Below are 16014 nucleotides of genomic sequence, written 5' to 3'. Positions count from 1 at the left end.
CCTCTCCAGTACCTCCCATTATGTCATCCAAGGTGTCTCCCCCCCATTAAGTCAGCCCCATCCAGGTACCTCCCCCATTATGTCACTGTTTTTGTTACCCTATAAAAGAATCTTGTATCTAACATTTGCTGCTGGATTCTTTGAGACTATAGCCTCGTTCAGCCCTGGGAACAAACTATGGATCCACTTTGGTCCCAGTAAATCTCTGCCATTTAATAAATTATTAAATACTCTTGAATCTCTATCTTGTTCAGTTTCTACAGCATTACAGGAGGAGATATAGTAAATTTTCAAAAGTGATGGCTGATCACTTCATGGATTGAAGTTTTGATGTTTTTCCTCTATTTTGTTGTGATAATTATATAAACTGTTCTTCTAGTTTTACCCACATTGCTCTGCATTATTGCATATAAATTCATGAAAAGCCCCCTAAAACTCACTAACCTCTCCTGCCCCTGGAAAGTTTTGAAGGACATTAACCTATCTATAGTAACGGTGGTTAAGCTGTAAAATCACCAAGTTCTTTTTCAGACAGGTCTTATAATAAATTGTTACTTGCTTATTGATTTAAATTATTTTGTAGTACCTAAAATACACCTATAATCAAAACCCAAAATTCAAAGACAATATCAAATTATTATTATTTTTAATTATCTATGGTTTTCATTCCACAATTCTCCTCTTTTCATCTATTACAATGAAAAATCAAGGATTGTCTGAGAGAGGTGATGCAAGCACAAAGGCAACAGCAGCTCTATCCCTATCTTAACCAAAATGCTTATTTGTGAAACATATATGATAATGATTCCTGAAACAAACCAGTATATATAAGAAAAAGACAATAACTGTTTGCCTTTAGATTTCAGCCAGTGTACCTGAGTCATGTATGCCAAAAGGATTGATTAATTGGTAATAGATATTGTTAGATTCTGCCACTTACTGGTTAATGGTTACTCTAATGATCAGTTTCCTTATCAGCAAAAGGAAAGAGTTTATTCGATAAGGTGTTCTTAACTCGTAGTCTGATGAAGCCTGAGAACTCCTTCTTGGAAAAATGTTTATAAATAATCCAGGAAATGCTAAATGACAATTAAAAGTTAATGAAAATTAAAATGTAATTTTTCTTATCCAAGTTCATGGATCCTTTGAGATCAACCAAGATACCTTTTTGGGATTCTTGGAAAAATACCCCTAAACTAGATGCTAAGGTTCCTTACAGCTCTAAACCCTAAGACCCAATATATTTTGTTACAGTATTTGGCACAAATCAGATACTTAAGGGAGATAGTAAGAATATAAATACTATAAAAATATATATTCATAATAAATGTACAATCTAATAAAATAACTAATTCAATCACACATATGATATACCTAAGACTGAACTTCCCAAAATTAGGAGCTTATTTCAATGACTGACTCCATAAATGCCTGATAACATTAACCTTATAGCCAAAATATATATGCTTAGTTAACTGATTCTATGAATCACCAATCTATCAGATGGTAGAATGGGAGGAAGCAATGCATCAAGGAGTTCTCCTCAACCTCCCCCAAATTAAACAAACAAAACCAATTCTCCAAAAAGATCTAGAAAATATATCAAATGGTGAAATCTAAAAAAACAAAAAACAAAATACCACATAACCCAGACTTTTCCTATAGAAATATGCAAAGCCCAATGCTAACATCAAGTATGAACTCAAGATGGTAAGATAGAAGAATGAACGAGGAGGAGGAAGAGGAGGAAAAGGAAGAAAAGAAAGAGGAGGAAGAATCCAATCACAAAGAAGCTATTATGGTAATAGAGAACTCAAGACACAAACCCAGAAAAGGCCAATGACTTTAAAATGATTTATAGCAAAACCTCAAAGAAAAAGAAAGTTTCGCATAAATACAACTAGAATTACTGGAAGAAATGAAGTAAGACATAATAATGAAATTTAATTTTTTTTTTTTTTTGCTAGAGGAAAAAGTGAAAAATAAATGAGAGCTATGAAAGAAAATATTGGAAAAAATGAACACTTTGACATAAGATATCTTACCTTACTCAGGCAAAAAAAAATGCCCTAAAAATTAAAATGAATCAAAATGAAGACAAAAGACTTTATGAGACAACAAGAAATATTAAAGTCAAAAGACTGAAAAAGGTAGAAGAAAATGTAAGATATTTCACAGTAAAAAAAAACTGATCTGAAAAACTCTAGTAAAAAATTAACACATTTTGAATTACATGTCATAACTAAAACAGAAGCTTAAGTATCATATTCCAAGAAATCTTAAAAGAAACTGTCCAGATCTCTTATAACTAGAGGGCAAAATAAAAGAGAAGTTACCCCCTGAAAGAAATGCCTATATGAAAACTCCCAGGAACATTATAGCCTAAATTCAAAGCTTCCACTTCAAATATAAAATACTGACAGCATGCAAAAAATATTCAAGTTCCAAAAAGCCTAAGTCAGAATAACACATGTTTTAGCAGCTAACTCTGTAGAAGAATGGTATTCCATATTCAAAAATGCAAAGATTATAGGCTTACAGACAAATATTACTAGTCCAGAAAAAAAGTGAGCATAATTCTACAGGAGTAATTGTTGTTTGTCCTTCTTTCTGGAAAAGAACCATGACATTCAGGAGGTGATACCATGATAACTAAGTGAATTAGTGAATTGGATTTGAATGAGGGAGGGCTGTGCAAAATCACCTGTCTCACTTTCCTCTTCAGAGTCATCTGGGTCCACTGGCCAGAGATAAAGGATGGAGATGGCCCTGGATGCAATGGGAGAACTTGGTCTTTTCAAGCTAAAGTCTTCAATATGTCTCAGTTTGACTGAGGCTGAATCCATTAAGTGATTCAGAGCAGCAACTGAGGCAAATTATCTTCTTTTTCAACTAGTCCAAAAAAAATCTAAATAAATAAAGGAATGAATTTGGGAGATGAAAACCCTCAGGGTTTCTGGTCAAAGCAGAATTTATACATTCAATCTGATTCAATCAAGACCCTAACAATGATTAAATGCAGCAGTAGGGTATTTTTGTGTGTGTGTGTGTGTGTGTGTGTTAATTTTTTTTTTTTATTTCATAGCTTTTTATTTACAAGTTATATATATGGGTAATTTTACAACATTGACAATTGCCAAACCTTTTGTTCCAATTTTTCCCCTCCTTCCCCCAACCCCCTCCCCTAGATGGCAGGATGACCAGTAGATGTTAAATATATTAGAGTATAAATTAGATACACAATAAGTATAGATGGCCAAACAGTTATTTTGCTGTACAAAAAGAATCAGACTCTGAAATAGTGTACAATTAGCCTGTGAAGGAAATCAAAAAATGCAGGCAGGCAAAAATATAGGGATTGGGAATTCAATGTAATGGTTTTTAGTCATCTCCCAGAGTTCTTTCACTGGGCGTAGCTGGTTCAAATCATTGCTGCTCCATTGGAACTGATTTGGTTCATCTCATTGCTGAAGATGGCCACGTCTATCAGAATTGATCATCATATAGTATTGTTGTTGAAGTATATAAGGATCTCCTGGCCCTACTTGTTTCACTCAGCATCAGTTCCTGTAAGTCTCTCCAGGCCTTTCTGAAATCATCCTGCTGCTCAACCCTAGCTGTGCAACCCTGGGCAAGTCATTTAACCCCAATTGCCTCAGAAAAAAAAAAAAAAGAAAAACTTAGCAACTCTGATTGGTGTGTTGACCAAGGATTAATGATAAAACATGCTACCTACTTCCTAGTGTATAGGTGAATGATTCAGAATACAGAATAAGAACATGTTTTTGCTCATGGCCAATTCTGTAATTTATTTTGCTCACCTATACCTGTTTGTAAATAGTTTTTCCCCCGTTTCCTAATTCTCATTGAGGTAGATAAGGAATAAGCAGGGGAAGTGGTAAAATATGATTTTTTTTTGCTAATTAGAAAATGTGAAGATCGCGTATTTTAAAATCAGCCAGAGTCAGGAATTCAGGTTAGGGGAAAATTGTCAGTCTTTATTCTCAGTGAAGAAGGATCGGAGGTGGAAGAGAATCGGCGATAGCAATGTGTGCAGCTGAGTCAAGAAGCTAGCTAGACCTGCAGCTACACGACCAGCAGCTAGGAGAAAAAAACCCAGGCCCAATCTCTCCCAGCTTCTCTTCCTGTTCCTCTCTCTGCCTCCACCCACCAAAATCGTCATTTCCTATACAACACATCAGGACTTGCACGGAGAGTGGGCAGGGACCATTCTTTATCCAATCATGTATATTAATAGAGTATAGCCCAATTACTATTTAGCCTCACTTACTTGGGACCTCAGTGCATCAACTCAAATCTCAGCCCATTAGAAGAAAAAAATATATAATTTTTTGAAAAATTTCTACTATTTGACAGGCACTACAGGAGATAGTAGGGATATGAACACAAAAAAATTCATAATGAATACACAACCTAATAAAATAATAAATTCAGTCATACATATGAAGTATCTTGAACTTGTCAAGATTAGGAGCATAACAGAATGACTGACTCCATAAATGCCTTCAGGAAAGGGATCAACATTTTCCCCAGTAGGCATCCCCAGCATGTAGTACCATGCTTTGAACATCACTTCTTTTTCTTTTTTTTCCTTTTTTATAAAGCCTTTTATTTTCAAAACATATGCATGGATAATTTTTTAACACTGACCCTTGCAAAACCTTGTGTTCCAAATTTCCCCCCTTTCCCTTCCCCTTCTCCCCTAGATGGCAAGTAATTCAATACATGCTAAACATATGCAATTCTTCTATACATATTTCTATAATTATCATACTGTACAAGAAAAATCAGATCAAAAAGAAAAAGAATGAGAAAATAAAATCTAAGCAAACAACAACAAAAAGAATGAAAATACTATGTTGTGATCCATACTCAGTTCCAACAGTCCTCTCTCTGGGTGTAGATGGCTCTCTTCATCACAAGACCATTGAAACTAGAATGGCTTCTCTTTGACCCAGAAATACTACTTAGATCTGTATCCCCAAAAGATTTTTAAAGATATAAGGACCAATATATGTACCCAAATATTTTAGCAGCTCTTTTTGCAGTAGCAAAGAATTGGAAATTTAGGGAATGCTGACCAATGGAGGAATAGCTGAACAAGTTGCATCACTTCTTTTTCAATACTTGAAAAGACTTATGATTTTATTGGCTAGGATCTTTTAATGAAAATCATAATCTTATCACATTTTAGAAGGTGTTTCATAAAAGTTGTTTTCACCAAAGAAATTAATCAACCCCTGGTGATCAATCAGCCAACGTTTATTAAGCATTTGCTATGTTTGAGGCATTATGTTAAGCAATAGAGATACAAAGACAAAGCTGAAACACCCTAACCTCAGTAAGTGTATATTCTATTAGAGGATATATCATGTATATATCTGAAGTCATACAAAATATATGAAAACTGAATACAAGAAAGTTTGGGCAAGAGTGGCTTTAGAAGTTGAAAAAATCAGAGTTTCACATAGAAGGTGATACTTGAACTGAGTCTTGAGGGAAATCATGGATTTTAATAGACTGAAGGACAGAGGAGAGAAGGAAGAGAATGAGGAAGAGGAGAAGTAGAGGAGGAAGAGGAATAGAAGGAGGAGAAAGGGAAAAAGAAAAGGAAGAGAAGGAGGAGGAAGAAGAGGAGGAGGAGGAGGTATAATGTCAGAGCTAGCTCCCTGGAGGGGCGCAGGATCAGTCAGAATCAGGATCAAAGTTCTTGGTCTTTAGGGGGAAAAGTGAAGGAGGTAGGCAAGCTGTCACACAACTTGCCAAAGATATATCCTGGATTCTGGAGTCCAGAGTCTCCAGCCTCCTCCTTGTCCTGCCACCAAGTGACTCTGACCTCTCTCCCCCAGCCCTCCAATCCTTGCCTACAATTACACATTCAGCAAGCACCAGTGGTGAGGAGAGCCATCACACCACCATCTCATATAAATATATGCTTATAGAACCATTATCTCATATCTAGTAGGTAATTAGCCTTAAGCGCTCTGCTATCTCAGATTCAAGTACACCTTGTCAGAGTTTCAGCCCTCTACAAGAGGAGAGGATGACGAGGAGGAGGAGGCAAAAGAGGAAGAGAGAAAAAGGGAGAATACATCACAGCTTTGATATTTGTAGCTTTTTTAACCTCTTTAATATCCTCCTTTGGAAGAGTAGAGGAACTATACATATGATTTTATCAGATAGTGAATATACCATGAAGAAAATTTCTCACATCCAAATTTTTCTTGTTCCCCTAATTTATTTACATTACGTATTATATCTAAATCATTTGTCCATTTTGATGTTACTTGCTATGCAGTGTGAGATATTAGAAAATTGCTTTCCAATTTTTCCAGAAACTTTTGTTAAACGAATTCTTGTTCCAAAAGTCTGATCATTGACCTTCTCAAATGCTAGATTATGATAGTCATTTACTACTTTGTATTGTGTACCTAATTTATTTCATTTATCCATCTATTTCTTAGTACCAGATTATTTTCATGCTTACTGTTTTGTAATATAATTTAAAATCTGGAATGGCTAGGCTACCTTCCTTCACATTTTTTCATTGATTTCCTTAATATTATTGACCTTTTGTTCTTCCAGATGAATTTTGTTATTGTTTTTTCTAGCTCTATAAAATAATTCTTTGGTATTTGATTGGTATAGCAAACTGAATATATGAGAGTTCCTCTCTTATATATCATGGCCCAAATCTATAAAGTAATATAAAAACTCTTTTCCCCATTATGTTATATCATCAAAGCTTAATGCTGATTAGATTATTGGATAAGTACTCATTCATTACTGATAATTCTGCTGATTATTAAAATATACCAACTCTTAGTGAAAGTTTTTAATGAACATACACAATTGCTTCTAAGAACCCCATATCTTATCCTGAATTCAGTACACTGTAATATTTAAAGAAAAATGCATACTTCTAAGAGGAGAGTGAATTATATGTGCCTAAATATTTATAGTAGCTCAAATACTTTATGTAGCTCTTTATAATCTGGAAACTAAAGAGGTCACTGTCAATTGGAGAATGGTAGAATAACCTGCAGTATAGGAATGTAATATAACCTTTTTGGATCATGAAAAATAATGAAAAAAGTGATTGCAGAGAAACCTGGGAAAACTTTAAATAACTGATATAAAACAAATATATCAAAAGAACAATTTATAAAATAATAACATAAAACAAAGGAATAAATGTTAAAACATTTTTATTTCAACATACATTTCACAAATGTCTAAAGTTATCATAATACAGGAAAATATAAAAAGAAACAAACTTTCATCCCCACACTTATTTTTTAAAAACAAGTATAAAATCAAAGACATTAAATATAGCTTATTATAACATAGCACATTCTGGAAAATGAGAGAATTCCTAATGATTAGTTTATGATACAGCTTGTTTTGTAAACCTTTATCTTTATGCCATACAAACAAAACTAGAGTAACAGTAATAAATACTTTACCCCAGATCACTGGAATTTAGAGAACAGTAGCATCACTGATACATCTTGGAGTAGAAATAACCATAGAAATAACTGAGTTTAGCGCCTCTTAAAAAATAGTCAGAATAAGAAACTATCAGATAGTATAATTCCAAAAGAGAATTGTCTTGCCAATGGATTTGTGGCCTGGCATCTCTCTACTCTGCTTCTCAATTAAATTTCTCTTAAAAAGTTCACTTGAGAGAATATTTCAAATTGCTTTTCTCTGAGCCTTGTGTGATTTGTCTTGAGCATCAACATGTCTAGTTATGATTCTAACTAATCAAAACTCCATATAACAACATAAGCATAAATGTAGAAGATAATATATATAATCAGTGCTCCATTTTATACTCTTCTGAGAGTATAATTTTCAATTTGTATCCCTAGCTCCTACCTTTTTTTTTATTATAGTTTTTTATTTACAAATATATGCATAGAATTTTTCAGCACTGACAGTTGCAAATCCTTTTGTTCCAACTTTTTCCCTCCTTCCCATCATCCCTTCCCCCAGATGGCAGGCTGACCAATACATGTTAAATATATTGAAGTATTAAGTTAAATAAAATACATGTATACATGTTCAAACAGTTATTTTGCTGTATAAGAAGAGTCAGACTTTGAAATAGTGTACTATTAGCCTATGAAGGAAATCAAAAACACAGGCAGACAAAAATAGAGGGATTGGGAATTCTATGTAATGGTTCATAGTCATCTCCCAGAGTTCTTTCTCTGGGTGTAGCTGATTTAGTTCATTATTGCTCTATTGGAACTGATTTGGTTAATCTCGTTTTTGAAGTGTTCCTACCTCTTAATAAGATAAATGCTTATTGATTGATTAATGTAGATTAAACAAAAGTTGTTTTTTAACATATGACTTCTCTTAATTTTACTCAAGTTGTAGCAGTGCAGTTAAGAGTGTAATCATGAGTAATTCACTTCCCCTCTGAGACCTACTTTTCTAACCTGTAAAAATGAAGATAGAAACATTTGAACTATTTAACTTACTGATTTATTATTGAAAAAAAGCATTTTGTAAACCTTAAAGCACTAAAGAAATATGAGACAGGGCTTCAATATTGGTATGGAAATGTCTGAAGTTAGGAATTTCTTTGTCTCCAAAGAATTAATATTCCAAAGAAAAACACAATGCAACAATGCAAAACAAAATAAAATCTCCAGAAACATTGAACCTCAAATATTTGTAAACAGAGATATTTTGTCTCTAAGTATTTCCCCACCTAACCATTCAAGAATACTGAAATAAAATTGCATAATAGTGAATAATTATGTGTATTAGGGTAAGAAAAGTGTTGGCTTTGGAGTCAGAGGACCTTGACTCAACTCTTACTTCTAATAATTAATGCCTCTGTGACCCTATCTAAGTTACCTAAGGCCTCTGTTTATCTTCAAATTTCTCTACCTTTAAAATGAGGGCAATACATTGGTTGCCTTCTGAAATCTATTCTAATTGTAAATTGATGAACTAATAATAAAAATCCCACTATAAGTCCTAACTAAAATTCATCTTCTATAGTAAATTCCCTAACCATTCTTAATCCCAATGTTTTCCCTATTAATTATTTCTTATTTATCCTATATATAGTTTGCTTTGTATATTTGCTTGTATGTTGTCTCCCCCATTAGAATGTAAACTCCTTGAGGGTCTTTGCCTCTTTTTGTATCCTAATGGTTAGCACAGTGCCTAGCCTATGGTATATAATTAATAAATATTTATTAAATGCATACTTTAAAATACTAAGCCATAATATGATAGTAAAAAAGTGAGGGGTTAACGAGGTACTTCAAGAGATCATAGTACTATACACTTAGATCTGAAAAGAATCATTTGGCCAGGATTCAAACCAAAATTTTTGTGATTAAAAATACAGTACCCTAGACAAAAATTAACTAGGAAAAAAATGTAAAACATACACACAGGGGTACATTTTCTTTCCCATTTGTTGGAAAGATCAATTCATCCAAATAACAAGGCATTATTTTCATTACAGTGGTTATACTATCATTAGAAAATCATTTACCAATTTTTCTCACAGTGTCATTGCTGTCTCCAAGCAAAAGGCTGGAAAATTCAACATGATTTTCTACTGTGGAGGGTATTCCATAATAGCCATATGCCCCCTAGTGATCACATTGGGCACTGCAAGAGGCATTCAAGTCCTATTCAGCTTTCTCATTTGTCTCTTTAACATGTGTCTGAGGTTGCTGGCTTCCTCCTCTGTAAAATAAAGGTGTTGGAATAGATGACCTGTAAAGTCTAAATTCCTATGAAGTATCTGTATGATTAAAAAAACAACGTCCTTCAGAAGTAGTTCAGAAAAAGGATTACACTGTTAAAAAAGACGGTGCCTCATTTATCTTAAGGATCTCCTTTTCACACACACCAATGTTTTCATTATCTTTACCAGTCCAATTTAAGGTCTGCTTTACTCCATACATACTTTCCTCCTCGTTTGAAAAACATTTTTTCGTCAAAGCCACTGAATTTTATGGCCTCTTCTACCCCCACATCCAGAATTGATTTAGAAGGATCTTTTCGGCCCCTTGTACAATCCAGAAAGCGCATCTAGAAAATTTATGATAGAATATTAGTACATGCTGAAATGCATATATCACCTACAATCTCTACAACTCAGTAAGGACCTAACAACCCTTGACTTTTCTTTTCTGGTTTTCCCTCCCTTTCTCCTTCTCTACCCCCACCCCAGTCCTTAGAATAATGCCAGACACAGAATAGGTACTCAATAAATACTTGTTGATTAAATATATATATATATATATATATATATATATATATATATATATATATATATATATATATATATATATATATATATATATAAAGGTCCTAAGAGACCTAAGCCTGCACTTTTTCTGGTTGCTGTGTGATCATAGAACTCCATAAAATGTTACTGGGTTGAAAAGACAAGAGCAAAAATCTTACATTTCTTGTAGGTAGAGGCTATGTCTTTTTACTTATTTGTACAAATAATTCAACAAAGTTTAGTTGAATTGAAATAAACTACAATTTTATAAGCTGCATTTTGGCTTACATGTGGTTCTCACAAAGCAAAATGGTGATCTAACAGTTCATTTGGATACTCTGAGAAAACTCATCAACCAAATGAGAGATTCAGAACTACAAGAATGGAACTCAGCCCATTTATTTACAGATAAAATGGCTAAGGCCAAGAAGGGTGGAATCACTTTCCCACAGATACCCAGATAGCTAGCAGGGAAAGCCAGGTTTATTGATATCCAAGACAATGCTCTTTTTTTTTTTTTTTTTCCCCCCCCTTTGCTGAGGCAATTGGGGTTTAGTGACTTGCCCAGGATCACACAGCTAGAAAGAGTTAAGTGTCTGAGGTCATATTTGAACTCAGGTCCTCCTGATTTCAGGGCTAGTGCTACTATGCTCTTTTAACAATCCCAAAGAAATTATTTTGCCCTCAAAAATTCTGCTCTTGAGTTATACAGATTGGCTCCATACCATAACCAGTTATACTGAATAATTGTCAAACCATTATTCTATCTTGTATTCTATAGAGACAATCTCAATCCTAAAATGGATTCTGACATCTATAAAGCACAATTCGTTTTCAAGAAAGCTAAAAAAAAAAAACCCTTGTAACAATGAATATTTTCCATAAACAAATCCTAAATGGTTATGTATTTTGACAAGAAATAATTATTTGTTAATGTTATCTTTTGAGGAATATGAAGAAATGCTGCTTAAGAAGCACTCAAAAATATAAACCTGGCTTAGCTCATTAAAATATAAGTATAATTGTTGTGCTTAACTAATTTGCAAACAATATTGTTTTTATAACTTGTTGACTTACATATTCATCCAGAATAAGGTATGAATCTTTCATCTGCAATACAAAGGAAAAAATCATCAAAAATTTTTATTTTTTTTTAACATGACCAAGCATTATTCAAATGCTCCATTGCAACATGGAGGTAACTTGTAGTCCTTGAAAGTTTTATCAGCAGACATTGAGCTGTTCAACTCTATTAAATTGGCAATATTTCATTAAAGTTATGTTTACATCCTGCCTGTGAAATGAGGTCCAGAAAGGCTCTCCATTGAAAGGGTGACTGACAAATGGTGAATCTTTTGACCATGGCAACTTTATGAAGGGTCAATGTCAGCAGAAGTCCCACATGGATGAAAGAATAGTTTTCATAGAGTCATAACATCTTAGAGCTAAAAGAAGACCAACAGATCATGAAGTCCCACCTTCTACTATATAAACCGGAAAGTCAAGTGATGATCCCTGATTGGATCACATTTGGGTTATTGTGTTCAGTTCTTATTTAAAAAGAACATTGAAAACTAGAAAAGAATTTGAAGAATGGTGAAGTACCTAGAGATTATGCTATATCCATGGGGATTGGTTGAAAAATAGCTGTCTTCAAGTATTTGAAGGGCTGTTAAGTAGAGGAAGGATTAGTCTTACTCTGCTTGGTCATAGAGAAACTAACTAAAAACAATTGGTAGAGAGTTTTGAGAGGCAGATTTGGATTCCACACAGGAAATATTTTTCTAACAATTAGAGCTATCCAAAAATCAAGGGGGAAGGAGGGTTTGGTGGAGCCATGGCCAACAGCTTTCCCACCAAACCTTAGAGCTAAGGGGTATTTCAGAAATCATTTAGTCTTATTAACTCATTTTACAGAAGAGGAATACTGAAGCTCAGAGAGGAAAAGTAGTTTGCCCTGGATTACACAAGTATTAAGTTTTAGAAAAGTCAGAATTTGAAACCAGAGCCTTTGATTCTAAACCAAGTATTTATTATATAACATTGTAACTGCCATATAGCAGAAAATACAAGATCTCTTTTCAGAAATGTTGTAAACAGATTTGTCTTTTTCTAGTACCAGATGAATTAAATAACCTCTAAAGCCCTTCCAAATTTGAGATTCTTTGAAGTAATAATTTGTCTATGTTCACACAAATACTTAAGAGTCAAGAGTAAAAGGATAATAAATAGCATTTTAAGATTTATAGAGAACTTCACAAATATTTCATTCTATTTTTTGTCTTTGTCTGTTTCTATCTGTTTGTTTCTCTCTTCTCTTTCTGTGTCTCTCTCTCCTCTTGCTCTCTATCCTTCTTTCTTTCTGTCTCTATCTTCTCTCTCTTTCTGATTGTGTGTCTCTGTCTCTCTCTCACCCACCCATCTCACACAGACACACACACAAAATATTTGTGTGTATATATATATATATATATATATATATATATATATATATTCCCACTAGATCATGTAGTCTCTCAGAAAGAAAAATCTATAATTCCTTTCAAAGTATGTGAGTAGGATTTCTGGAACTGAAAAAAAATTCTTTAATAATATACACACCCACAAGACAAAAACTTAGAGATCGGGACACTGAGGTCAAGAGAGTTTAGCTCTTTATGTGAGGTCACAGAGAAGAGGAATTCAAATAGAGTTCCTCAGGACCCTAAATACTCCTTATGGTAAAGTGGAAAGAGTTTAAAGATATGAAGTCTGAAGATCAGGGTTCAAATTCTACCTCTGCTACTTCCTACCTATATAACATAGAGCAAGAGTCTTCTGCTTACTAGGTTTCAGTAACACAAAGAGGTTTGTTCTAGATGTTCTTCTGAAGTCCCATCCCGATTTAAACAACTGATTTAACAATGATTGTGTTTAATTTAGATTTCTCTAGCAGTAAAAGAAATAGCTCTTGTTCATTATTACCTTTTTATTAGATTCAGGTACCAAACAGGAGATGCCTTTGTGCCGGTCTAGAAATTTTTCAAAGTCCTCATCACTAATAACAAATTTCTCTGCTTCCCTCAGGGCTTCTTGCCCAGCATTCTCACCCTCAATAAGAAGGCACTGGAACACCTGAAAAACAGAGAATTATCATTGTTTTCTTCAAAGTACCTTTCATTATGAAGGCATTAGAGCATGCTCTCCTGCAGCTCACTTTCCTCTCTCCTTTATACGCAAAACTCCCTTTGAATTAAACAAAAGTTTGTTACACAAAAAAGTCACTTTAGGGACAAGTAAGTAGTTCTTGAAGGTCTGTAAAGAAGGAAGAATTTCACCCAGCATAGAAAAATTCAACAGATGCTTTAAATAACAACATTAATTGTTATTCATATTTATAAAAAAATATCTTTTATTCTTGTGCATACTCCAGGAAGTGCCAGATAGGTTAAATGTAAATTTCAACTAATATAATTTTTTGATCTGCTTCAGGAAAATGTGCAAGTCACTTAGTGACAGGAAAACAAGGACAGAAAGGAAACAGTCAAAGAATTTACATGTTTTAAGGGGAATATACAAATACAAGTATATATAATATTAATAAATACAATGGAATTTGAGAGAGGCTCTAGCTTTTGGAGAGAACCAGAAAAGATTTCATGTAGGATGTGGAACTTGGACTAAATTTTAGAGGAAATTAGTTTTTCCAAGTGGCAGCTAGTTTGCACATTGGATCGAGTTCTGAGTCTGAAGTCAAGAAAACTCATGTTGCTAAGAACAAATCTGTCCTCAAATATTTATTAGTTGTATAACCCTGGATAAGTCACTTAACCTGTTTACCTTAGCTTCTTATCTATAAAATGAGCTGGAGAAGTAAATGGCAAACCACTACAGTATCTTTACCTAAAAAACCCTAAATGGTAACAGATAGTTGAATATCACTGAAATATATATATATTTTAAAAAGTGATTACAAAAAGTAAAGATAAAGAAGAAAGGAATTCAAGCATGGGGAACAGTTATATAAGGACTTTGACACAGGAGGTAGAAAACTGTGTAAAAAACAGCAAGAACTCCAGTTTGGTTGGGATATAGATTATATGAAGAAAATGGTTTAACAAGGCAGACATGGTAGGATGCCATCAGATTATAATGGGCTTTAAATGTCAGAAGAATCTGTATTTGATCCTAAAGCGGGGGAGTCACCAGCATACATGGAGCAGAGGACTGAAGTGCTCAGATCTGTGCTTTAACAATATAACTGGCTATTGTGTAGAGGATAGTTTGGAGCAGGAAGAAGCTTAGGGAAGGAAGTTAAATTAGGAGATTATTACAATAGCCCACATTTAAAATTAACCTGTATATTTTAATAAAAAATTCTATGCTTAATGGAAGACATAAGATAAACTTGGTATATATTTTTGGCAAGATTTACTTTGTAGAAGACTATATGAGTGAACTCTTTCCAAATGGATAATTAAAGAATTATTGAATTTCAGGGTCTGACTAGATCATAAGATCACTGAAAGGACGTAAAAGGATCTCAGTCATCATCTTGTCTAAACCCATCACATGAAAAAGAAGAAAATGAGAATGAGTCTCTAATTCCCTTCAAGGAGAAAAGCATACTTTAATGTTTCATATCTTTCATTAAAACCACTAAATAATTACTCCAACCAACCCATCCTTTTTTCCCTGGATGCTATAACCTTTCCTTGTGGCCCTGGTTTTGGCCTAGTAAATTTTTTTCTGGCTGATGATTACATCATATAAGTCTAAAGTTCTATATTTCTGGTGTGATAAATGGGCCAAAATTGGGGTAGGAAGGAGACCCAAGTATTATTTCATATTGAAGCACAATCAATATTTAGCAAGCTGCCAATTACAATGAACCCTCTATTGTAAAAAGTAAGGCATCATTCACTACCCCCTCCCAAATATTAAAGCTCACTAATGGAATATTTCTTTCAAGTTATGGTACTTGAATATAGTTTCTTCTTATCATTCTCCATTCTTAAATTATCCTATAAAGCAGGATCTCATGAAGAGTACTTAGTATTGGCCAAAAAAAATAGAGGGAAAAAAAACAAGATATATATATATATATAAAATTTGGAACCAGTTTAATCTACTGACATAGTATTCAATAAAATAGAGAAAATAAATTACTTCATGAAAAACTCTCCATGTGACAAAAACTGCTAGGAGAACTGCAAAACATTTTGGCATACCCTAGGTTTATGACTAACATCTTATATCATATATTCCAATAAGTTCCAAATGGAAATATGTGAGCAAAAGGTCACATTGCAAAGAAAAAAAAAAGGTTGGAGAAAAATAGATTGATGACATCTTTCATAACTATAGTAGAGAATTCTTGATCAAACAAATGATAAAGATTAAGAAAATTCAATTATATGAAACCAAGGATCTTCTGAAGAAACTAAATCAGTGCAACAAGGATAAGAAAGAAAATTGTTAATTGAAAAAAATTGCATTAAATATCTCTGATAAGGACCAGATATATAAAATATGAACATAGACACATAACATTAAAAGTCATTCTTCATAGATAGCAGTCAAATAGTGTGGAAAAAACAATTATTTGGGGAAAAAAAGACTTCCAAACTACTAACAACTACAGAAGATTAGGTTTATAGATTTAGAGCTGGGAGGAATCTCAGACTTTCTATAGTTTGCATTCTTTATTTTATGGAAACTAGGACCTAAAAAGTTGTATATTT

At 33.5% G+C, this 16014-nt stretch overlaps 1 protein-coding gene across 2 annotated transcripts in view; it reads right to left on the bottom strand.

Moving 5' to 3' along the window:
• Window positions 1-9179: 9179 nt before the first annotated feature.
• Window positions 9180-16014, bottom strand: part of RSAD2 (radical S-adenosyl methionine domain containing 2) — a 29483-nt gene continuing 22648 nt past the window's right edge. The window contains exons 4-6 of one of the 2 annotated variants that reach the window (XM_003757889.4): window positions 13256-13405; window positions 11369-11401; window positions 9180-10092 (exon numbers count right to left, since the gene is read on the bottom strand). In XM_003757889.4, the coding sequence (XP_003757937.1) occupies window positions 9928-10092; window positions 11369-11401; window positions 13256-13405 (348 nt within the window). In that variant the 3' untranslated portion in view covers window positions 9180-9927. The remainder of the gene's footprint in view (window positions 10093-11368; window positions 11402-13255; window positions 13406-16014) is intronic. The other variant, XM_031951188.1, reaches the window with a different exon arrangement.

This window comes from Sarcophilus harrisii, chromosome 2 (genome assembly GCF_902635505.1).
Source record: "Sarcophilus harrisii chromosome 2, mSarHar1.11, whole genome shotgun sequence".
Lineage (NCBI taxonomy): Eukaryota > Metazoa > Chordata > Mammalia > Dasyuromorphia > Dasyuridae > Sarcophilus > Sarcophilus harrisii.
Note: the sequence above shows the minus strand (reverse complement) of the source record. Positions and strands in the feature narration are given on the sequence as shown.